The sequence below is a fragment of the Castor canadensis genome, chromosome 7, assembly GCF_047511655.1.
Source record: "Castor canadensis chromosome 7, mCasCan1.hap1v2, whole genome shotgun sequence".
In the NCBI taxonomy this organism is placed as follows: Eukaryota; Metazoa; Chordata; class Mammalia; order Rodentia; family Castoridae; genus Castor; species Castor canadensis.
Window position 1 is genome coordinate 145,110,931 of NC_133392.1, and position 24,688 is coordinate 145,135,618.

Sequence of the window (24,688 nt, forward strand, 5' to 3'; positions counted from 1 at the left end):
CCGAGGTGCAACTGCAGGAGTTAATTCTCAGTGCCAGGCAGGACTCACCCCAGGGCAAACATACAGATATGCAGCACGTCCTCCCCGATGAAGTCCAGGTAAAAGATGGCACCTGCACAGCAAGGAACAAAAAAATCAGTGAGCTATTTCCATGTCCAGCACTCACCAGCCTGACTAGGCCTTGGCTATGCTCTTTTCGCTGCAGGGAACCAATGACCAAAAATATTAGAAGAATGGGCTAAAGGCCATTTGGAGGGACAGACTATCTTCTCTCCTATCCCCTTCCAGCCCTCTTATTTTGTTTTCTTTTAACCTTTTATTTTGAGATGATATTAGACTCATAAAAACAGCACAGAGTTGCCATGCATCCTTCCTCCAGCTCCCCATCATATCTTCTATCATCATAATCACCATTATTTATTTATTTTTTGCTGGGGCTGGGGTTTGAACTCAGGGCTTTGTGCTTACAAAGCAGGTACTCTACCACTTGAGCCACACCTCCAATCCATTTTGCTCTGGTTATTTTGGAGATAGGGGGTGGTCTCATAAAACTATTTGCCTGGGCTATCCTTGAACCTCTATCCTCTTGATCTCAGCCACAAAAGTAGGTAGGATTACTGGTGTGAGCCACCAAGCCCAGCTATATCTTCCATCATTAACCACAACACAAGATTAAAATCAGGAAAATGATAGTGAGACAAAGCTACTCCTAGACTATAGACCTTACCAACCGGCTCGTGCGCATGCGCACACACAGACACACACAGACACACACACACACACACACACACACACACACACACACACACGAGCTCATGCTAGACTCTCTGAATTCTTTAGAATCGGAATGGCTTAGATCAGGGGGTGTCTTGGAAAGGTCCCCTGGCAGAGTTTGGGTGAGGGAGTTGCTGCAGCAGGGTAAGCAGCCTAAGGTAATGAAAGACACACACACACACACACATACAGACCCTTCTGCCCCTTCCCCACCTTTGTTAAGATGACAAACAAGCTTTGTGTTTGCACCCTTAGGGTTTTCTGATCTTAGCAGGCCTGCAGAGGCCAAGCCTGCAGGCCACTCCCCTTCTACGCAACTGCCTCTGTCTGGAATCCTGTTCGTTCCATCTCTTCCTGCTGTGTCCCTGGGCTCCTGACTCCCTCACTTCAGTGCTTGCTGTTTCTTTCTACCTGGACTGCTGTTCAGTCTTCCTGACCAAAGCTCTTGACTGTGACACAGCTTAGCTTAGGTTGCGGCTGCTCTGGGTCAGGGCCCACTCAATCCCTGGTGCTGCTCATAGCACAGCCTTGGAAGGTCATGCACCCTGCTGCTCCTCTGCCTGAGAACAGGAGCCTGGCAACAGCTGTCTAAACTGTAGAGCCCAGTGCATGGCTTCACAGCCAGGCCTCTTCAAAGGGAGGCACTGGGCTCTGATCAGCCTTATTATTCTGAGGGGGCATTTGGGTTGTATGAACTGCAATTCCAGGAAGCAGGAATGTGGAACCAAGGCTCACAGAGGTTGAGTGATTTTCCCAGCGCCACATGGCTTGCATGCACCTGTGCTGGGATGCAAACCCAGGTCTCTCCAGCTCTAAGTCCTACACCCTCTCCATGTACCACAGGCAGAACCAATCAACAGAATCAACCAAATGACTCCTGACTCCACCAAGAGGTGATTGCAAACAGACACCCTGCTGCTAAGGCAGAAGACAGAAATCCAGCCACTGGCCATCCTTACCGGCTGTGATGGCCACGGTGGTGGACAGGATGTAGCCCACACTGGCGATCAAGGAGGAATCATAGATCTGTGAGGCTTGACTTAAGAACCTGCAACACACAGTGGTCAGGGTCAGTGGGTGGGGATGTTAGGAAGACTGAGGTGAAAGCCCATGATGACGGTGGAGCTTGGTTTGCGGCGTGAAGGTGAGGCATGAAGGAGGGTACCTGGGTTTTAAGAAGGCCTCCTCCTATTACAGGGCACTGTGTGTTCCCAGGTCTGGGTTTCACCATTCCCCTCCCCAAGTGGGTCACTCTTGCCTGGTTTCACACCTTTGACCACATGGCTCTGGCCACCTGACTGCCCCTCTCCTCATCCCTGCACCCACCAGTCAGAAACCCTCAGAACACTTACCACATTTAGCCCACTTTTGTGATTTAAAAAAAAAACAAACTTTCTCCCCAATTCAAAAATAATGTGCTCACTGTAATAAAAATAATAATATTAAAAAAAGAAAATTAGAGTACTGGCAGTGTAGCTCCAGTGGTAGAGCAACTGCCTAGTAAGTGTGAGGCCCTGAGTGCAAACCGTCAAAAAAGAAAAGAAAAGACACCATCCCCACTTGGGAATAGATTCTGTGTCCTTTCTCCAGATGGCACTCTGGTTGGTGCTGGCAGTGCTGTCTACACCAGTTACTTGCCACAAAATTGTGACTGCCTGTTTACAGGCTGTCCCCCAACCACAGGACCGTGAGTGCCTGGAGGGCAGAGACCACAGTTCTGGGTGATGGGCACCATAGAGGACAGTGATGACTGGGAGATGAGAAGCTCCGGGGAGGCAGCAGGGTCCCCAGATCACCTGAATGACCTGAGTGCTCAGCAGATAATGTTGCACAGGAGTTTCCTGAGGAGGACCATAATTTTGTAGTAGGACTGAAATTGTAATAGTCATCAAGGCTGGCTCAGCCTCATGGGTCACCCCGAATCCTTTGTACCTATGCAGGTTCCACCTGCCCTAATCCTAGAGCACTGGCTCTCCTCATGGCCCTCAGCCAGGTACTGGGACTCAAACGTGAGCAGGACCAGGGCCTGCCCTTAGCATTGCTTCATATGTGGAAAGGGAACTGAGTGTGCCCCTCCTCCTTGGGAGATTTGGGGGAGACTTCATAGAACAACCTAGCAGGTAGGCAGGTGCCTTCTAGGAACAGCAAAGCTTCTCTGGGAGCCCTATGCTGGACAGATGCCCTCCTGGAGATGCTGGGATGCGATGCTGCCTTGACAGCAATTCTCACATTTTGAAGCAGAGGGGAGAATCCACTTGGATTTTGTCTGTCAAGTGGCACAGAGCCCTCCACCTGACAACTCAGCCCCCCAGTCACTCCCTCTCCACCCCAGATGCCAAACCCTGGTGATCTGCCTTCTCTTTGGCTTCAAAACCAACAGAATCAGGCCCAGAAAATGGGAGAGACCTGCGTGATGAGGTCCAGTGGGGAAAGCGTTTGCAACTCACGCAGCCTGGTAGACAGCAGTGGCTACCATGCATACGAACATCACATAGAAGATAGGGTAGTCGAGCTGCAGATTGCCTTGAATCGACAGGACCAGCATCCCAGACACAGCCTTGACTGTCACCACTGTCATGGAGCCTGCAGATGGTAAACAAAGGCAGGCGTGCCTCAGAGAAATGCAGGGAGACAGGCCTTGATAGTCTGTTTATAACCCAAGGGTCTTTGTGACAGAGGCACAAGGGAACCTTGGCAGAGTCAACCTGGGGCCTTACATGGGCTGAGTGGGCTGAGTCTCTGCTTCTAAACGTCACTCTAAACTCCACTACTAGTGAGCATTAAGTTTTTCTGAGCTTGGGGCTGGGCACTGTGCCTGGAACACCCAGACACTGGCAGAGGCCAAAAGGATCTTTGAATGGACAAAGGATCTTCTCTGAACATCAGTCACATGGCAATCACAGTGAAAACACGTGGTGTAGAAAAACCTCAGGATCTGGGGCTCTGTAATGCTCAGTCACTTGTACTTTTAAAACATTTGTTTACCCCAAAAAGTCTCCATTATTTTGGAATGCACACTTCTATGGATATGTCCAGACATACATTCCTGTATAATATATATAATTTCAAAATTCTAGTCATATAATACATACATGTGATATTTGCATGCATACTGTCATGGGCAGGAGATAAAATTTAAAAAGGTAGGAGAAATTATGTAAGTTCTAATGCTTTCTTCCTACATGCAAGTTAGACTCTTGCCACTTCTCTATGGGGACCATTACTCCATAGGTAGAAATGGTTTCTACCTGCAACTGTCACACCCCCTGCCAAACAGGAACTAAAAGAAACCACCCCAAGCATAAGACAAATGAAGCCCCTTGCCCTGGTCCAACTGCTCGGCTTCCTCCTGTCTCAGCCAGCTGCTTGGTTAACCTTCTCCTGCCAGCGGTCCACCACGCACAGTGCTTTCAGGGACCCTTGGTCATTAGACTGAGGTTCCAAACACCAGGAGCCACTGAGGACAAGCACTTGTCACCAGGCTGTCCTTGTTAGTAAGAAGGGACTGGCCCTCTGTCTTAGCACCTTCTGACCTCCCTACTCACAAAGAGATGATACTTTGGGACCCAGGTCCTTCTAACTGCTTTGAAAACAAAGACACCAAGGAATAAAGAGCCTATTCATGCTGCAACATGGTGAGTCTAAAAACATGCTCAGGAAAAGAGGCCAGGCACAAAAGCCACAGGGCCCAAGATTCTGTTTATGCATAATGGTCACACAGGCAAATCTACAGAAGGGAGTAGAGGAGTGGTTGCCTGGGGCTGGCCAGGGTGAATGTTCTGGGAATAACTGTTATTGGGTCCAGGGTTTATTTCCAGGGGACAAAAATGTTCTAAAATGAAATTATGAAGATAGTTGCATAGATATGTGAAATACTAAAACCCACTGAACTGAACACTTTGAACAGGTGACTTTATGGTACATAAATCCTATCCCAATAAAGCTGTTTTAAAAAGTAAATCAAACCCAGGCGCCAATGGTACACACTTGTAATACTAGCTACTCAGCAGGCAGAGATCAAGGAAGATTGTGGTTCGAAGCCAGCCCAGGCAAATAGTTCTCCAAGACCCTATCTTGAAAATACCCATCACAAAAAAGGGCTGGTGGAGTGGCTCAAGGGGTAGGCCCTGAGCTCAAGTCCCAGTACCACAAAGAAAAGTAAATCAAAATATTGTAAGTATGTCTTCAGTGACAGACATCTGTGTGGTTTCTATGGACAACCACCAGGCAGGGCTCTTAGGGGAAAAGGGACAAGAATATCACATGCTGGGTGCTTCTGTTCTTCTCACTGAAACCCTCCCCTGGCCTTTCCAGTGTTCTTATGTGTCCATTTTTAGGGTGAGGACAATGTGGCTCAAAGGAGCAGAGCTACTGGAGGGGGTATTGCAGAGTGAGCAAGGGGCAGCACCTGGCAGACCCAAAATCCCTTCCCTGCTGTACTTGGCAAATGGAATGACAGAAAGTAGTGTATCCTTGCTTCAACTGATTCACCATCACCCCCATAGCACCCATCCCTGTAAAAAGATGGGGTTATGTGGAGAGAGAGAGACAGAGAGACAGAGAGAGAGAGAGAGAGAGAGAGAGAGAGAGAATATGAATGGGAATGAATCTCCTTGCTCTGAGCTCCAGAATAGATTACTAATCTCTGCTGCTCTGCACAGCCTCCTAAAGGGCAGGTGGCTGGCACTGCCTGGCATCTCTGACCTCTGAACCCATTTCCCTGCTCTGCTCTGTCTCATTGTTATGGCCTTACATTTATGACACTTACATGGCCTGTGTGTTTGTTATTCCTTCCTTTGGAATGAAGGCACAGGTCTGTCTTGCTCCCTGAAGTGGCCACAGTTCCCAGCTTGTGGGAGACTCAGTATTTAGGTAAGGCTGGAAATGGTGGCAGCTGCCTCCCCTTGGCTGGGATCCTGCTGAGTGACCACTCAGCTGGTTTCAAGCAGCTTCTCTCTCCTGAGACCATGGTTTCATAAAGTACATCCCGTTTCCTTTTGGGGCTATTGGTAGTAGAAAACCTCACCAGCAATAGCCCCACTTACCTAGTAAGGCCACCAGGAGGAGAATCACGACAATGTTGTTGGCGTTCTTCTCCTTGTAGAAGTACAGCAGCAGGCAGAACAGGACAATCTCCACCAGCTACAAGGAATGGCAAGGGGAGTCAGTGGGGGCTACAGAGAGGCAGCAGGCGCCCCTGGAGGTCTGAGCTTAGCTGGCACTGCTGTCTCATCAGTGTCTTGGGTACTCCAAGTGGGAAGAGAATTGAACACCCAGCCTTTTTTATACTGACAGAGATCCAGTGGGAAAGATGGGTAGCCAGGCACTGGTGGTGTCTGTAATCCTAGCTACTTGGGAGAATGAGATCCAGAGGCTCAAGGTTTGAGGCCAGTAGTTTGCAAGACCCCATCTCCAAAATAACCAAAGCAAAATGGACTGGAAGCAGTAGAGCATCTACTTTGCAGGTGGAAGCCCTGAGTTCACACACACACAAAAGACCTGCTGAGTGAGACTGTCCATCCCTGTTTACCTCCTGCAAGAGCTGGGAGGATGGGGGCCGACCTTGGATTGAACGGTCTCCCCCTCCTTCACTGCTCAGTGGACACCCTATTAAAACTGAGGGCCCATCAAAGAAGTAGATGCTTGCTTACCAAGCAATTCGTTTACGAATACAAGTGTCCACTCACCCCTATCCCCCAGCCAAGAACTTGGATGTGTGCAGCTTAGTAGAGTACAAAGTGGAAGGCAATTGCTGGGCGTGATGGTACACACCTGTAATCCCAGCACTCAGAAGGGTGAGGCAAGATGATCAGGAGTTCAAGACCAGTCTGGGCTACATAGTCAGTTTCAGGCCAGCCTGGGGTATATATCAAGACCCTGACTCAAAAAAACAAAACAAAACAAAAAAAACTTAGCTCTATCTCAAAATTAGTTGTGTGACCCTGGACAAGTCACTGAACCCCTCTCTCCCTTAGTCATCTCCTCTGTGAACTAGGGATAGTAATATAGTAATTCTAACTCTACAGTGCTATAGTCAGAGCTTACACTGAATGAACTCTCAGTGTAGGCCAGGCAGTGTTAAACTCATTACAGCAGCACAAAAATTCCATGAAGTACAGATAATCACATCACCATACTAGCTAATGGCAGAGCCGGGATCTGAACCTGGCAGTTGGCTCCAGGGCCCACCCTCTGTCCCACTAGGCCACACACACTCTCTGGGTCCAGAGGCCCAGGGTCCTGCCTGTTAGATGATTGCAAGTCTGGTTTGAGAAGCTCCCATCCTCCCACACCAACAACTTCCCCTTGCTTAAAAGGCAAGGTGATACTAAGGCAGAAAGCTCTGAGAAGTCTCAGCTCCTCTTGCCAACCCCAACCTCATACCAAAGTGTATTTACCACAAAAAACCAACACAGAAACATTAACAGTCATTTTGGGGAAAAAAAAAGAAAAAGAGTTTCAAAATTCCTTATAATTATGGGCCATAAAACCCAAGTTGCTTCATCTCTCCATTTCCTCTTGGACTTTGTCCAGTAAGCACATTTTAAAAAAAAATCTAGTTGTCCATAGAGGCAATCTGTTTTCAGTTTCCGTAAAACATTCATGTTCTATGAAGTGTTGTAATTATCTTTACTACCCCCAAATGCTCCACCAGGCACTGCAGCTACTCAGTGGCATTCCCCGCCATTGCAAGTGCATTTGTGGGGAGGGGGCCCCCCTACTTTTGGCTATTCTTTGTGATGATTCTCTAAGGAATGCTGGAATAGCGCTTGGTATTAAAGCCTAAGATGGCTGTCCACATATGGTGTTTCCGGGTTGACCTTGAGCTCTGGGCAAATCTCGCTGATTTTTTATGCAACATGAGAAACAATAAACATTACTGAATTTGCCAGCAAGTCTCTGGGGCCGGCAGTACTTGCCACACAGTCATGAGGAAGTTAGGTGAATTCCACTCACCAGTGAAGTACATGTGCTGTGTGACTTTCACACTACCTCATGTACTTCCCCACAACAACCTAAGTCCAGTGATTTTTGCAGTTTTACAGAGAAGGAAACAGAGAAAGAGAGTGACTTGTGTAAGGACACACAGCACACATAGGAATTGAGCCTGGGATTCCCTGAGTGTGAGGCAGCTTTGGGGTAAGGCTCTGCAGGAAGAGCCCCTTCTTTATGCCGGGTAGGGAAATGTTAGGGCTCGCTGGCGGTAGGGAATGGCACATCCCCCAGTCTCAGGAAAATCTATTCTCTGCCTTGTGGGCAGTCTGAGGAGAAAGATATTCTAACCTCCATGAGGCCTAGGTTCTGAATCCATGAGAAGGGAAAATACTAGCTGGGTTACTGAGAGACTCTGAGATAGGAAACACATGTTGCACTGTGTGGGCATGAAACAAGAGCGGTTTTGCCAAACATGCATAACATTTTCTTCCCTCAGCTCATCTGTAGATCTGAAGTGGACTGCACGGACCAGGGGGCAAAGGGCTTAGCACCGGCAGTAGGCCCAGGAGACAGGGTGGCCAGAGTGGGCTTTCTATCAGCTGAGAGATACTGGGGAGGAAATTGCTTTTTTTTTTGGCAGTATTGGGGTTTAGACGTGGGACTTTGTGCTTGCTAGGCAGGCACTCTACCACTTGAGCCACACCTCCTACCCTTTTTGCTCTGGTGATTTTGGAGATAGGGTCTCATTTTTTGCCAGAACAGTCTGGACTGTGATCCTATCTTACACTTCGGGATGACAGGTGCACACCAGCAGGCCCATCTTTTTCTGCTGAGATGGGGTCTCGTGAACTTTTTTTGCCCAGACTGGCCTGGAATCGTGATCCTCCTGATCTCAGCCCCCCAAGTAGCTATGATTACAGACATGGGCCACTGTGCCTGGCTATCATTCTTAAATTGTTTAATTTTTAAACTATTTTTCCTTATTTTAAATTTTTGAATGGTCATTATAGAAAAATTTGAATGATACAGAAAGATGAAGAGGAAATAAAACCTGAGTCATAATTTACTCTCCCAAAGACAACTACCTAGAATTTCTGATCTTCTGTTCAGCCCTTCATAGATACAATCGATGCAGAAACCTTCACGCCCCCCTATCCCCACCAAAAAAGCACACCTGGCCTCATACTATTGTGTTGTTTTACAGTGAACAAGCGTTGCCCTGTGGGCTGCCAACACTGTGCAAGTATAGTCTTCCGTACCCTATATAATACGCCAGGAGGCAGGGGATCTCAGAGTTCTGGTGTCAAGGACTTGTCTGTTCCCGCCCCCCCAACCCTCTTAGGTGGACTGGAGCCCTCTCTTACCATGTACAGGAGGAAAGGCCAGCTCACAAGGTGCCTGGTGATGTTTTCACCCGTCATCTTCTCATGGCTGTTAGGTGCGAATGTCACCAGCAGGTAGGTACCCACAATTGCCAAACCACAGCCCACAAAGGACAAAACATAGCGCCCTACAGGGAGGGAAAGGCTGTTAGGAGACTGCACGAACACAGAGGGCACCCAGCAAAATCGGGTCACACACATCTATGAGTGCGTGTATACACACACCACCACCTGGTGCTGTTTGTAGTTATTGTTTTTCTTTACTTTAAAAAAATAAACTATCTTCCTTAATATTATTTTAAAATTTTATTTATTTAGATTTTTTTAATGGAATTGGGATTTGAACTCAGAGTGAGCCATACCTCCAATCCATTTTGCTCTGGTTATTTTGGAGATAGGGTCTCTAGAACTATTTGCCCAGGCTGGTGTCAAACCGTAATCCTCCTAAGTAGCTAGGATTCTAGGTGTGAGCCACTGGTGCCCAGTTTGTACTGTGGTTATAACATGCATTTTATAAGGAATATTTCAAACCTAGAATCCCTTTATGGATAAACTAATAAACCCAACCAAACAAAACATCAAAAGCAAAGTTCAGAGCCTGGCATGAACCTTTCAAGAACTGACTCATCATTTCCCCACTGGCCATGTAACCGTTCCCCAGGGAGCGGCTTAAGCACTGTCATTATTCTGCCCCATGGCTTGTCAGGACTTCATTGGTCCTGGGTCATGCTCCAGGGTGGATGGCTAGGACCCTGAGTCTTCTTTCCTTGGGGTCCTGCCATGCTCCACTGGACTCTGTGAAGTCTCCTGAGGTCCAGGCTAGCCCCAGGCAGCTGAAAGGGGCTGAGAGCTCTGGGCTAGATATATGCAGGGCTCTGGATTCTTCTAAGACAGAACTAACTGTATCTACTTCATCCCACTGTTGCCAGAAAATGTGATACTATATTAAATGTCTTTTATTGTTATTTGCAGTATTAGGCTCATAATGTAGGAGGTGCTCAAACTTTGGCTCTTCAATCATTCAATGAGCGAATAGATCCTGGGTAAAGTCAACAGAGTAAGCCTGTGCTCTTAAGTGGTCCTCAGGCAGGGGTGGGTCTGGCTCATTTTTGTATCTTCGAGGTCCTACAGGTCTAGCAGAGAATGACTATTTGACAAATTTAATGGAATTTTATGCAGGGCAGCCATGTACAGATGTGAAGGGTGCTCCGTGCATAAGGGCATCTGGCTCAAGGGGTGCAGAGGGCATAGCTGGGATGATAGGTGAGTGCTACTGTGCCCAGCTATTAATTGCCATGGGGGTCTTATAGGCTTTTTTGCCAGGTCTGGCCTTAAACTGTGATCCTCCTGATCCCTGCCTCCTGAGTAGCTAGGATTATAGGTGTAAGCCACCAGTGCCCAGGAGGAGTGGATCTTTTATTAGGCTTCTTAAGGCCCCAATTGTATACGCTCAATCCATGTTTTTTTGGTTCAGAGGATTGAATGAAGGCTCATTTTCGAAAGTCTCACAGATGATTCTGATATGCAGCCAGGCTTGGAGGCCAATGATTTAAAACCTACTCTCGTAGCCAAGTGCCGGTGCTCTCACCTTAATCCTAGCTACTTGGGAGGCTGAGATCAGGATGATCAAGGTTCCAGGCTAGCCTGGGCAAAAATGTTCATTAGACTCCATCTCAAAAGAAAATAGCTAGGCGTGGTGGTGCAAGCCTGTCATCCAAGCTATGGAAAGGAGCGAAAAATAGGAGTCTCAGCATCTAGGCTGGCCTGGGCAAAAAGCGAGACCCCATCTCCAGAATAACCAGAGCAAAATGGACAGGAGGTGTGGCTCAAGTGGTAGAGTGCCTGCCTCGCAAGTGCAAAGCCCTGAGTTCAAACCTCAGTGCCGCCAATAAATAAATAATAAACCCTTGGGGGCCTTGTGAGAGTGGCACACAGACCTACAGAGGGGGCAGATGGCAGATGGCCTCTCAGTTGGGATGAGCTGGTTTTATAACGAATAAAATCTTGAGCACAGTGAAGGTCAGGATTCACGTGGATGAACTTACGCAGAAAGTCTCTCGGTTTCCATTTTTCCTTGATGAATATGATTCCTATGATGGCGCTTGCTGGGAAAAAGCACAGGGAAAAGAGAAGTGAGGCTGTTGTCAAAAGTCCCCTGTCCATGCCCCTCGGGTTGGCTCACTTGCTCTGTGCTTGGCGCTTCCTAACCTCTTACTCCTGCTCCCAAGGGCTTGGTCCCCCATAGTCCCCTGTTATTCCATCTGGGAATCTGGGGTGGGAAGTCCTCCCTGGGCTTCCACAGGATTTCCTATAGGCCAGGAGTACTGTGGGCTGAGTACCTGCTGTGTGACAGATACTCACACATGATACCGGGCACACCCGACTTTGGAGTAGATACTATTTTTAGTCCTATTTGACGAATGGCAACACTGAGGCTGAAAGAGGTGAAGGACCTACTCTTAAGTGTACAGCTGGTACAGGAAGGTGCGATTTGAGCCCAGTACATGGAGGCCTGAGCTTTTTGCTTCTTCTACTGCAACAGACACCCCTGATGTCCCCATGGTGATTTTCTCTCTCTGACTCTGTGAGGTCTGTGACTGTCATGCACAGTAATCACTGTTAACAGACCTGATCAGTAGGTCACTAGTCAGTTCTGCCTCCTCTGACTGTGTGGCCCTGGGTAAGTGACCTCCTCTGAGCCTCAGTTCTCTAGTCTCTGAAACTCTATGCTAGATCCAGCCACACCAGTTCACTGATTGTTAAATGCTCAGGCAGCAGCTGGGTGTCAGTGCCTCACACCTATAATCCTAACCACTCTGGAGGCAGAGATCAGGAAGTCTCAGTTTGAAGCCAGGCTGGGCAAAAAGTGAGACCCTATCTCAATATACCTAACACAAAAAAGGGTTGATGGAGTGACTCACATGGTAGAGAGCCTGCTTAGCAAGTATGAGGCTGAGTTCAAACTCTAGTACCACCAATCCCCCCTCCCCCAAAAATCCCCAAAACTTATGCAGCCCTCAGTAGCTTGTAGCTTTTTCAGCAGGGTAGGTAATTTATTCACCATATAATTCAGCGACCACTACAAACACCACACTTCCTCCTGTCCCACTTCTCAGTCCCTTCCTCTCTTTACCCCCTCTTCTTTTTCTTCTTTCTTTTCTTTCTCTTTCTGAGAGTTTGTTTATCAGCACAACACTGAAAATAATTTCTCCAAGTTAAAGGGAAAATCAAATAAGATAATACATGCAAACCTCATGGCTCACAGTAAATATTCAATAGCTAAACTCTCATTATTATTGGAGAACCCAGAACAGTGATGGCTAAGTCAGAGGTGTCCAACGAATGGCAGCCATTATTATTTTAATTCTGTTTTTCACTGGGCAACCTCAGCAGCCCTGAGAGCCTCTTGTGCAGTGGCTGATACCTAACTCTCACCATAAGTCAGGTCCCCCAACCCATGGATAGAACCCAGAGTCTTGGACTTACTAGGCAAGCACTCTTCCACTAAGCCATTCCCACAGCCTCTTATTTTGAAGAACTTGGTGATTTATTAAAATTCAAAGACTAATATTTACAGTACAGTGGCTCAGGCACTTCACCACCACTGTGAATAAGGGTTCTAGGAACTGTTTAGAGATCCCAGCAATGGGAGTGCAGAGAGACCGGGTACAAATCTATTGCTAGGTGCCAGTCAGTAACATAAATGCAGAAAATGGGCCAGATAACAATGGGGGAAGATTGAAACTATGCCAAAGGATTTGCCTTAATTGGAGGCATTCAAATTGCATTAAAAAATACTATGTGAGAAAAAACACAATACATCTGAGGACTTCATTCCCCTTGTAGGCTGCCAGTTTACCAATCATGGTCAAGAAAGAGAGTCTTATAATGGCAACAGGGAAAGAAAATTGATTTCTGCCCCTTTGCCAACTTCTGGTGGCCAGAAGTGGCTGCCTGTTGCGTTGTGAATCCTGTGTTCCCATCTAGGCCATCTAGGAAAGAAAGCTGTGATTGATTAAGGGTGTCTGCCTTCATCACAGGAGGGGCAGAGTTACCATACACATGTCAAGCGTGGGCTGACCCTGCTGTGGAATGGTCACAAAGAGGGATGAAACTCCAAAGACGACCTTCCCCTTTGAGAGTAGGGGAGAACTAGGCAGTCATGCAAGCCAGCAAAATGGAAGGCAAGTTCATTGCTCTAGCTCCTATGCACAGAAAGCTATTGCTCACTAATCTAACATTTCTTTAAGAACTTTTTTTTGGAATTGTATTTTATTTGTGACCTCACAGGCAATGAAGTTCCTTTGTCTTTGGGCTGGTTCAGTGATTATGAAAATCACAGAAAAATGGTAGATAGTTACCGATTGGTTCAAATGGTATCAGGTGATCTGAAACGATTGAAGAGGAACTGAATATACATTAGAGGTGCAAGGTATCTGAACCCTGAGAAAGCTGAGCTTATCTTGATGGTATAAAGATGCTTGGGTTAAAGCACAAAGCAATTCTAATAAGCGTTTTGCATCTTACACAAGCCCTGGAGCCAGAGAGCTCAGTTCATACCCCACCCTGCCACTGACTAGTTGTGTGATTTAGGAGAAGCAACTTCATCACTTTGTGCCTCAGTTTTCTCATCTGTAAAATGGGAAGAACAATGGTCTCTCCCTGCACAGGTTGCTAGGAGAGATGGAAGGATGAAGATTTGTAAAGAACTCAGAGCAGAGCCATTGTGTATGAGCCCTTTGTATACTCCAATTATGACTGTCAAAGCAAAAGCAGTTTGTTCAATGAATGAATGCTTTTCATTCTAGCTGTGACACTCTGGTCCCTCAGGTGGGGGAGCCCAGGGAAAAGGGTCCGGGCTTACCTATCACAGAGACTGCGCTGAGGGGCACGATGAGTGAGAGTGGGGCGAAGGCATAGGAGGCAAAAACGCCCAGTTCTCCCAGCAGCATCAGGAACAGGCCCAGCCACCATGTCTTGGTCTTGAAATAGGCCCGGGGGTCCTTGGAGCCTGCCAGGCGGATGTGGCAGTACTTCTAGAAATCAGAGAAGAAATGCAATTTGCTCAGATGTTTGGAGAAAAAAAAATGCTATGACACACATATCTTCAATTGCCACCTCACTTTTAAAAATAATTTGGGAAAATCTGTCAAGTGATTTTGGAGTCCTTACTCAGAGAAGGGAAAAGCAGCAGCCATTAAATACTAGCTGTTATTCTAAGGCAGTCCTTCTCTAACTGGTTGAGAACCCTTAACCCTCCCATGGGAAGCTCTGAAAAAAACCCATTCTGGCCTCATTCTCAGAGTGGGGCTGGGGAGATGTGGGCAGGGCTGAGAAGTGGGCATTTCTTTCTTTTTCTTTTTCTCATTTTCTTTGGAGACAGGGTCTTACCATATAGCCCAGACAGGCCTTGAATTCACTATGTAGTCCAGGCTGGCCTTGCACTCTCAATCCTTCTGCCTCAGCCTCCCAAGTATTGGGATTACAAGTGTGTACCACCATGTCCAGCTCAGAAATAGGCACTTCTAATTCACATGATAGGCAGTGTGCAGTATGGAGTGGGATCTGTCATCTTAGGTGTCCACTTTGGCCTGGCCCTCAGCTGATCTTCTCCCTTTGGCTACAGTCCCTACATTTTGGATGCAGCCACAGTCTCTTCTGTAGAAGGACAGGCAGCCCCTGCTGGGCGGTTGTGTGGGTGGCAGTGGACCCTGCCTCCCTGGAGCACACACTCAGCTTCAGCACAGCCAGCATTTTTTTTTTTCTGGAAAACATGAACTTGTAACACAGAAAAGGAGGCAGTAACTAAGGAAGGCTAGAATAAGTCTTATAGGCCTCCTCAAGACGAAGTCTGCCATCAGCGGAGGTTCATGAGCAGGATGCACGAAAACTAAGAGACCATGTGGCCTCAGAACACACTGAGACACTCTCACCTGTGCAAACGTGTGCACACATGCACACATATAGCAGCCGAGACACACATGGCACATATGTATAGGCACACATGCGTCCATATGCATAACAGTCCCACGCCTGCTCCAGAGAGAGGGCAGCTTTCGTCCCCTAGAAACTGGTAGTGGGATGGAGTGAAGACAAGGCTAGCTATGAGATTTATCCTGTTTAGCATGGGTCAAGACTTCATTTGAGTTTCCCAAACTCAGTGCTGGAGACAAGGACTTGGGGTAGGTAGTTTATGTGGGACATGCTTCCTGGAATCGCAAGTCGGGGAGGGGAAGTGAGAACAGAGAACTGGTGAGGCGGTGTTAATGACCAAATGGTCCTGCAGAAACATGGGGCTCAGTACCACTAAGAACAAGGGGGAGGGGGCCAGGCCTTTATCCTCTCACTGCTGTCCCCAGGGCTGATGCTCCTCCAAGGCAGGAACACTTCTTCCCCCATTGCACCTGTGGGACAGAGGGGCCATTTCACTGGGGCCCTTGAGAGAAGCTCTTTAACTTCCAACTCACTCTACACCATGCTACCGTGAGCAGACAGGTCCAGGGGCTGTGGGATGGAAGGTCCCACAGCAGCTGCTACAGGGCACCCAAGGCTGGAAGGACAGATGGTGTTAGAATTATTGCTGAGCTTGACACTTTGACAATCACAGCAGCAAAAGAAACAGGAGGTGAGGCTGGAACCAGGGCAGTCAGTCAGGATGTCCCTGTGTAGCCTGAGAGAGCGAGGGAGGGCCTGAGCTGGGGGCCTGGGAGGGTGGGGAGGGAGTAGGGTCCAGCATCCAGAGAGATTCTGCAACACACCCAAGCAGTGTCCCAGGCATAGCCCACAGAGAGGGGGCAGCTAGACCTGGACAAGACAACCCCCCCTCCCCACCGACTTACCTGCCCCGACAGCACTGGTGACAGTGACTCACCTGCAGGTTAAGTGCAATGCTGACCACAAGGTGCCCGAAAATCGCCAGGAGGGCACCAATCAAATTTTCCTGGGAGGAAAGTTTACAGAGTAGACATGAGTTGTGCCTGAGCTGGGGGTCTCAGGACACATTTGATGCCAATTGCTTGCTGTCCCCCAAAGAAAACCAGAAGAACAATGTCCATCACCCCCTTCTCCTCCCACCCTCTATTGGAATTTTACTTCCCAGGGCTAAACACAGACAGCTGCCTCACTTGCTCATCCACAAATGCCCCAAATTGATCAACTCTGCCCTGCTCATCCCTGTCACGTGCTGGCTTGCCACCATCTTGCACAGAAAGGGACGTGGAAATCAGCATTTGCAAAGGAAGTATAGGTCAGGGGTCTTTCTGCTACCTTACCAATGGGATCTCACATTGCCAGAGGGGTCAGGGGCATTTCCAACTATTTAATTTATAAAAAGTTAATTTACATCACCTCATGAGCAAGGTTCAGATTCCTTGGCATGGCACTTTTGAAAATGATTACCAAATAGATATTCATTGTAGAAAAGTTAGGAAATATAGGTGCTAAAAAATAACAACGAAATAAAAAAGTCACCTGTGATTCTATAACCCAGAGATAATCACTACAAACATTTTGCTTCTTATTCCTGTAAACCTTTTCCTGTCCATAAATTTAGATATCAGTGGGAAATGCTAATTTACTTTAGAAATATAAAATTATGACTGCTAACTGCTTTGTTTTAATTCAACATATTGTGAACACATTTCTCTGCCAAGCAAATCTCATTTTAAAATTGTCAACCTATTGTTTGGATGAGTTATATTCTATGTCATTGCTTTATCATTGGATATTTAGACTATTTCCTTTATTTAAAACAATGCTGGGGTTTTTGTTTTTATTTTTGTTTTTGTTTGTTTTTGCAGACACTGGGGATTGAACCCATGGCCTTGAGTGTGCTAGGCAAGCCCCACAGCTGAGCTACAACCTATCCCTAAAACAATGCTCTTTTTGATTACTATCCTGGTAGACACACTTATGTGCATTTTGTGCAGTCCTTTGGATAAACTCTTAGAAGTGGAATTGCTGGCCAAATTGTATGTAGCTTAGCAATTAAGCCACATTTAGCATTTAAGCAATATCTACCTCTAAAAAAATACTCTGTTTTAGCCAAACACTAATCCCCCTTTCCAGCACCTACTTTTCCCCACCCCCTTTGCTTCTGTGGTTCATCCACTTGTTGCCCTCCCTTGGGAAACTCTGCTCAACTTTCAAGACATAGGCCAGGCCCTAGGAAGCAGCAGAGAACCAGAGCAACACAGCCCTGACTCCCCCAGGGTTTGATCCATTTGGAAAGACAATTTGCTCACAACCCCAGGGTGACCAAAGCTGGCTAAGGCCTCTTCTTCAGGTTAAATCAACAGTAACAAATGAGGTCAGCCCTCCTCCCCTCCCTCTCTTTCCTGGAATGCAGAATGCTCAGAGAGCCGAGGGGAAGGGTCTTTGAGAAGAGGCAGCTGGCACGGGGTGAGGGCAGGACGGAGAGGGAGGCCTATCAGCTGAAATTGCCATGGACAGGTTTTTTGTTGTTGTTGTTGTTGTTGTTGTTGTTGTACTAGGAGTTGAACTCAGAGCCTCACGCTTGCAAAGCAGGTGCTCTTTATCACTTGAGCTGCTCTTCTAGTGCCCCCTCCCCCCACGCCTTTTTTTGCATTGGTTATTTTTGAGATAGGATCTTGCTTTATGTCTGGGCCTGCCTGTACCGCAATCCTCCTATTTGTGCTTCACTACATAGCTAGGATAATAGGCGTGCACTATGCACCCAGACACTGGTGGAGGCGGGGTTCTCACAAACTCCCTGTCCAGGCTGGTCTCAAAGCACAACCCTCCTAATCTCTGCCTCTGAGTAGCTAGGATTATAGGTTTGAGACACCATATCCTGCTTGGACAGTTGTTTTTTAATGTCTGTGCCACCAAGTTCAGAGGGTGAGTTCTATTCTCAGCTCTGCCACCACTTCACTACAACCTTAGAAAGGTCCTTTTGTTGGGTCAGGCTGAGTGTTCCCATCTGGAAAACATAAAGTACAGTTCAGATGACTTCTAAGAGTCCTTCCATCTCTGCCCTAAGCCAGACTGCCAAAAGAAACCAAAATGAAGGATCAGGCAAGACCAAAACAGATTCTGACCAGAGAGAATAAAACCATGTACAGGCAGAAACCACATCCTTCCCATGGGATCAGTGGATCAGAACTAAAGATCACAGCACACCCAATTGGGCATTCCCAGGGTTTTCTTAGCTGGGTTTCCAGAGATGTTCATGTGTTAATGAGGTTAAAGAAAAAAAGGTTAAAAGCATATAGTTAAGTCAACATGGGCAGCATTGCACCCCAGCCACTCAGCCACGATGTGGAGCCTGCAGTTCGTGTGTCAGAAATTTTGAGGGGTCTCTCTGTGTCTCACTCAGGTTTCCCCAGCTGATTTGCCTCTAGAACTCTGAACTTGGAACCCAGTCCCTGCATCTGGAGGAGACATCTATTTTTCTCATCTGTCCAACATTTTAATAACTTTCCCTTTCTTGGTAATAGCATCCCAGCTTTGCTGGGAAGGACTTCTTCCTCCCCTCTCTCCCCTTGGACAATCATGTTGAGACTGTCATTCAAAGTGCTTCACCTTCCACTGGTTCCAGGCCAGGCAGGTCAGAAACACTCTTGCTAGGGCCAAATCTCGGACTGAGAAACACAAATGCTGAAAAAAGCGTGGCTTACTTATTAGCTCCTGTTCCTCAGACCCCTGGAGCCATCATAGTTACTGCCCTTCCTGAAGCCTGCTTCTACATGGGAGTAGCCCCAGTCTGTCTTGCTTAAGAGCTGTTTTCTGTTACTTTCAACTAAAGAGCCTAACTGGACCAGCACTTCCTGTAACACCGTGTGGGAACATGTTTATCAGTCCAACAAAAGTGGGATTTTTCTCCCTTCTCTACAGGTGTGACTTTGGTGAATAATAATTTTCTTAAAGGTTATTTGTTTTAAGTTTAAAAAAGAATTATATTTGTTATTAAAGTAACAAATCCACAAATCTAGTTAGTTTGTTAGGTTTTTTTTGTTTTGGTTTTTAAGACAGGGGTCTTGCTATGATGTAGCCCAGACTGGCCTTGAACTCATGGTCCTACTGCCTCAGTCTCCCAAGTGCTTGGATTACAAAGCTATATACTGGTACAAATCTAGTTTTTTTTTAAACAAAATTTTGCTATAGGATTAAGTAATTCTTATACATCTAACAATTACACTTAAGAAAATAATTAATCTTATCTTACATGTTCTAATGTTACGTACAATAAAATTATAACATTCAACTTGAAAAATCAATGATAAGACCTCTGGTTTTGGGAAGATAAAGTACACATTCTTTTCCCTGTAGCTTCCTGCTATATACAACTAACACCCTGGACATCATATATGAAGCAAATGTAAAAAGACCCTAAAAAGTGGGGCGAGAAGCAAGATAGGCTAGGGAACTTGGAACCCCAGGAATGACATAGTGTTGGATTCTCTAGTTTTTGTTTTGCTTCCTACATTCCACACGTGGAGCTAACAAAACAAACATACTAAAAGCACCGAAAGGAACAGGGAGGGGAAAAGCCCCAAGAAAACCTGCCCTGTAGCTGAAAGACCAGGAGGTTAACTTAAGCAAGAAGAAAACTTTTAGCCAAGAAACTATTCTACTCCAAACACAATGGGAAAAAATATGGCCCCACCCTACCCACCAGTATAGCCAAGTGAACAGTCTAGTTATCTGCCCTTTGAAGGCTGGAATAAGGCCACTGCTGTGATCTGAATGCTATATTCCCTCAGGTTCATATGCTGAAGTCCTAACCTCCAAGGTGATGGTATTATGAGGCGGCATCTTTGGGACTGATTAGGTCATGAGGGTTCTGAGATTTATTTCTTTACAAAAGTGACTTCAGAGGGATCCTTTGGTCCCAACATCATGTGAGCACATAGGGAAGAGGCACCATCTATGAAGAAGAAAGAGGGCCCTCAGCAATGAGCTGGCAGTAGCTCTTTCTCTCCTCTGATGGAAATAAAGGAACTTGCCTAGTGTTGGTATTCCTGGAGCCTTGAGTGCTAAAGGCTTCCTGGGCTGATAGCACCAGAGGCTTAAAACTCAACCCCTGACAACCAGACTATGGCTCCCGGTCTCAGAAGCCAGAGGCCTGGCACTTGGTAGCGATGAAGTTGCTCTAAGGAGCAGCAGGTGCTCTGGGCTAGCCTCAGGTTTTGGGACCCGCAGCAATTACAGTGTCTAGTGTCACAGACCTTGGGCCTAGCGTGTTTGGACCCTTAGTCGGTAAGACTTGGCCATTTCCATGAACTCTTACAGTGACTGGGGATGGCAATTTCTCATCTCTGGCTCTTCACAGCCTCCCACAGTCCTCCCTTGCCATCTCTATTTTCTGTGTCCCTTGTTGTCTCTGATGTTTCTGCTCCCTGTTTCTGCCCTGGGCAACTGCTGCTGCTCCTCCTCTTTGTGCTACCAGCTCAGCCTGCTCTGCTCCTGATAAAAATCACAAGTAGGCAAGAAAAGACTACTTGGGAGAAGCCTTTAATTGAGCCTAAGGTTGCAATGCCAAGAAGGCAGCACAGGAGGGTGTCTCTGGGTGAGCCCAACAGCCTGCTTCAATAGCCAGGAGAGGGTATGGCAAGAGGGTTTGCACCTGGACCAATCACAACAGTCTTTCATGCTGGGCCACCAAGGGAAGTGCTCCCCCTCTGGCCTGGGTGAAAATGGCTTCTAGAGTCTGTGATGACAAAATTCAGGCACAAGCTACTTGAAACAGTCATGACTGCGATAATACCTTCTGGAACGGGGGTTGTACTTTGACAGTAAGCAGGAGTGGTTCAAAGCAGACTGGCTGCCAAAAGAGACTGCTTGGCTGAGAGTCCTGTGCTCAAGGCAACCAGGCATAATGGAAGGGCCTGTCAAATGGCTGCTCCCAACAGTTTTAATCATCCACAGAAAACATTAAAAGAGGTTTAGGGAAAGCTCAACACTGAGCTAACAATTCTAACAGCATGTAACAGTACTTGATAGTATTTAACAGTGCTTAACAGTGTCAAACTCCTGCCCTAGTACCTCAGGGAGACATGGGCCCCTCTGATCTGTCTCAATCAGACACCAAATTGGCACCTTGATCTTGGACTTTCCAGCCTCCAGAACTATGGGAAATACATTTCTGTTGTTGAAAAGCCACTCAGTTTACAGTATTTTGTAATAGAAGCCCAAATGGATTAAAGCAGCACCCCAATGCCCCTTCTAGGACTTCCAAAGACTAAGAGGGACCCAGTGTCTGGTGACAAAGCATTCCCATCTGGTGTCAGTGGCGACTGCCTGGAGAGCCTAAACTTAACTTTTGATGTACAAAAGTTTTCAATTTTAATAAAGGCTAACTAATGTATTGTCTTCTTCTGTTGTTTGTGATTTTGGTGTCATATTTTAAAGGCTCTTTCCTATGGAGAAATTTATACCTATATTTCCTTCTAAGAATTTTACTGTTTTAGCTCTTTCATGTAGCTCTTTGATCCATCTTAAGTTCATTTTTTACATGGTGTAAAGTGGGAGTCCAATTTCATTCTTTTACATGGGGATATCCAGTTGTCCCAACATATATGTTGAGAAGACTAGAATTCCCCTTTGAATGGTCTCAGCACCCTTGACAAGAATCAGTTGACCATAGATGTATGGGGTTTGTTCCTGGACCATTGATTTATATGTCTGTCCTTATGCCAGCACCACTTGGTTTTGATCATTATAGCTTCAGAATACATTTGAAATCAGCATGTGTGAGTCCTCCAGCTTTCTTCTTTTTTTTTTTTTTTTCAAGATTGTTTTGCCTACTTGACGTCCCCTGAATTTCCATATGAATTTAGGATGAGCTTGTCTTTAGGTATTTTCTAATTTCCTGTGTGATTTATTTGTTGACTCATTGATTATTTAGGTGTATTTAATTTTCAACTATTTGTGACTTTCCTACTTTGTTGTTTTGAGTTTCCTTTTGTTAATGATTTGTTATTTTATTCCCTATCATCAGAAAGTATACATTGTATGATTTTTTTTAATGTACTGAGACTTGTTCTCTGGTCTTAAAGTATGCTTGAACCTAGGGAATGTTCCATTTGCACTTGAGAATTTGTACCTTGCTGTTGTTGGGTTGTATGTTCTATAGATTATCTGCTAGCTCTACTTGGTTTAAAGGATTGTTCAAGCCTTCTGTTTCCTTGTTGGTCTTCTGTCTGGTTAATCTATCCATTATTGAAAGGGGGGTACTGAAGTCTCATACTATCATTATTGAACTGTCTACTTCTTTTGATTCTGTCACTTTTTGCTTCATGTATTTTAGGGCTCTGCTAGGTGCACATATTTTATAATTTTTATGTCTTCTTGATAGAGTGAGCCTTTTATTAGTATTTAATGTTGTTCTTTATACTTCATAACAATTTTTGTTTTAAAGTCTCTTCTGTCAGATGTTAGTTTAGTCACTCCTGGTCTTCTTTGGTGACTGTTCATAAGTAATATATCTTTATTTTCCATCTATTTGTGTCTTTGAATCTAAAGTCAGTTTCTTATACATAGCATATATCTGGATCATGCTTTTAAAAACCTATTCTGCCAATATCTCTTCTTAACTGAAGAATTTCATCCATTTATATCGAATACAATTGTTGATAAGGAATAACTTCACTTCTACCATATTGCTATTTGTTTTTATATGCCTCTGTCTCTATTTGTTCATCAATTCTTTTGTAACTGCCTTCCTTGGATTAAATCAATATATTTTCTAGTGTATCATTTTAATTCCTTTGTCATTTATTTTTTCCTAACTAAGCTGGTTTTATTTATTTTTTAAAAACTGGTTTTATTAGCATCTGAGAGTTTTAGGGGGTTTCATTGTTCCTTTGTTATTTCCTTTACTATATATTTTTAGTTGTTTTCTTAGTGACAGTTAACATCTTATTTTAACTGTCAGATTAATACCAACTTAATTTAGTAATATACAAAACTTTGTTCCTGTATAACTCCATTTCTTGCCCACTTATGCTATCATTGTCATAAATTTCATTATCATCTCATGTGAGCAGACAAAATTTTGTATCCCTTTCGTTTAAAAATGATGTCCAATTGGAGTGTCCATATCTCTCATTTCTTTGCTGAATTATAGAAGGATCTCAGTTTGTTTCCTGAATGGCCTAATCCACACAAAAATAAGTGGCAATAAATGTGAATATGACACGTCATAAGACAGAGTGCTGATAAGGAGGTGGAATTTCAAAGGAGGAATCCATTCTGGGCACAATGTCTGAACTACTTGGCTCAATGTCACATGGCAGAGGGAGTGTGGCAGGGCCAGAACATAGGCTCTCAGATTTCCAACCCGAGTTCTTTTTACACATCTGGCTGCCTTCCTCTTCCAAACTTGCGCATGGTACCTGGCCTGAGACAGAGCATATTCCACACACTCAGCCAGCATTCATGGGCTGAAGAAGGCATTTTGTAGGGAACAGGATTTCATGGAAACTTTGGGAGGAAACAATATGCCCAAGGCAAAGCTCCAGCACAGCTAGTGGATGGCTCTGAAGTCAGGTAGATTTCACCTTGAGTCTAGCATCTATCGCTCGTGACAATGTGACTAGCTATACCTCTGAGCATTTGTTTCTTCAACTACAAAACAGAATTATTGACAGTATTTACTCTCAGAGTGGTTGCAAGAATGAAAGAAGATAAACCTTTGGAAATAATGAAGCACAATTTCTGCCACAAACTGGAGGGCTCAGGGAAACATTTTTTTTTAAACTCTAAGACTTTTCAGAGTTCTCAATAAATATTAACTATCATAGAAACATCCATCAACCAACAATAGGGCATCATGAGAACCTCCTAGGTGCTAGGCATATCTTAGTTGAAGGTGGTCAGGTCTACAAGAGAGAGCTCAGTTTTTGTCAACTGACAGACCAGGTATGTCATAAAGGTTATAAATAAGCCAGGTGTGGTGGCTCACACCTGTAATCCTAGCTACTTGGGAGGTAGAGTTCAGGAGGATTTGGTTCCAAGGCAGCCCAGGTAAAAAAAGATCCCTATCTCAACCAACAAAAGCTGGATATGGTGGTCTGTCCCTGTCATCCCAGCTATGTGGGAAGCATAGATAGGAGAATCACAGTCCAGGCCAGCCCAGGCATAAATATGAGACTCAATCTCAAAAATAACCAAAGCAAAAGGGCCAGGGCGGGGGGGTGGCTCAAGTGGTAGAACACCTGCCTAGCAAGCCCAAGTCCATGAGTTCAGACCTCAATACTGCCAAAAAATAAAGGTTAAAAATGATGATTACTATGACAAACAGTAACATTTATAGAGCATTATGTGTTAAGTAATACTGTAAGTACTTCATACACATTAACTATCCTCATAAAGCAGGTTTTATGTTATTTAATTTTACAGCGAGAAAACTCAGGCTTTTGGATGGTAAGAGGTAGCTGCTAAGTGGCTGAAGCAGGATTGGGACCCAGGCAGTCTGAAACCAGAACACAGGCTCTTAACTATTATGTCAAACCTAATGTACAAAGCTCTAGAATAGTGCCTGGCATAGGACAGGTGCCAGGCAATATTTACTGTTCAAAAACTACCAGCTACTATCAGGGGCTGGGGAATTGGTTCCTGGTCTGCTTCCCAGG

General features: G+C 45.6%; 1 protein-coding gene across 5 annotated transcripts in view; it reads right to left on the minus strand.

Moving 5' to 3' along the window:
* Nipal3 (NIPA like domain containing 3) overlaps positions 1-24,688 on the minus strand; it is a 53,098-nt gene that overhangs the window by 8,562 nt on the left and 19,848 nt on the right. For 2 of the 5 annotated variants that reach the window (XM_074080972.1, XM_074080974.1), the window contains exons 3-10: positions 15,964-16,032; positions 13,957-14,128; positions 11,030-11,197; positions 9,075-9,220; positions 5,820-5,916; positions 3,222-3,357; positions 1,734-1,822; positions 49-112 (exon numbers count right to left, since the gene is read on the minus strand). In XM_074080972.1, coding sequence (XP_073937073.1) covers positions 49-112; positions 1,734-1,822; positions 3,222-3,357; positions 5,820-5,916; positions 9,075-9,220; positions 11,030-11,197; positions 13,957-14,128; positions 15,964-16,032 — 941 coding nt within the window. Of the gene's footprint in view, positions 1-48; positions 113-1,733; positions 1,823-3,221; positions 3,358-5,819; positions 5,917-9,074; positions 9,221-11,029; positions 11,198-13,956; positions 14,129-14,483; positions 15,497-15,963; positions 16,033-24,688 lie in introns of all 5 variants that reach the window. The other 3 variants (XM_074080973.1, XM_020155826.2, XM_074080975.1) reach the window with 3 other exon arrangements.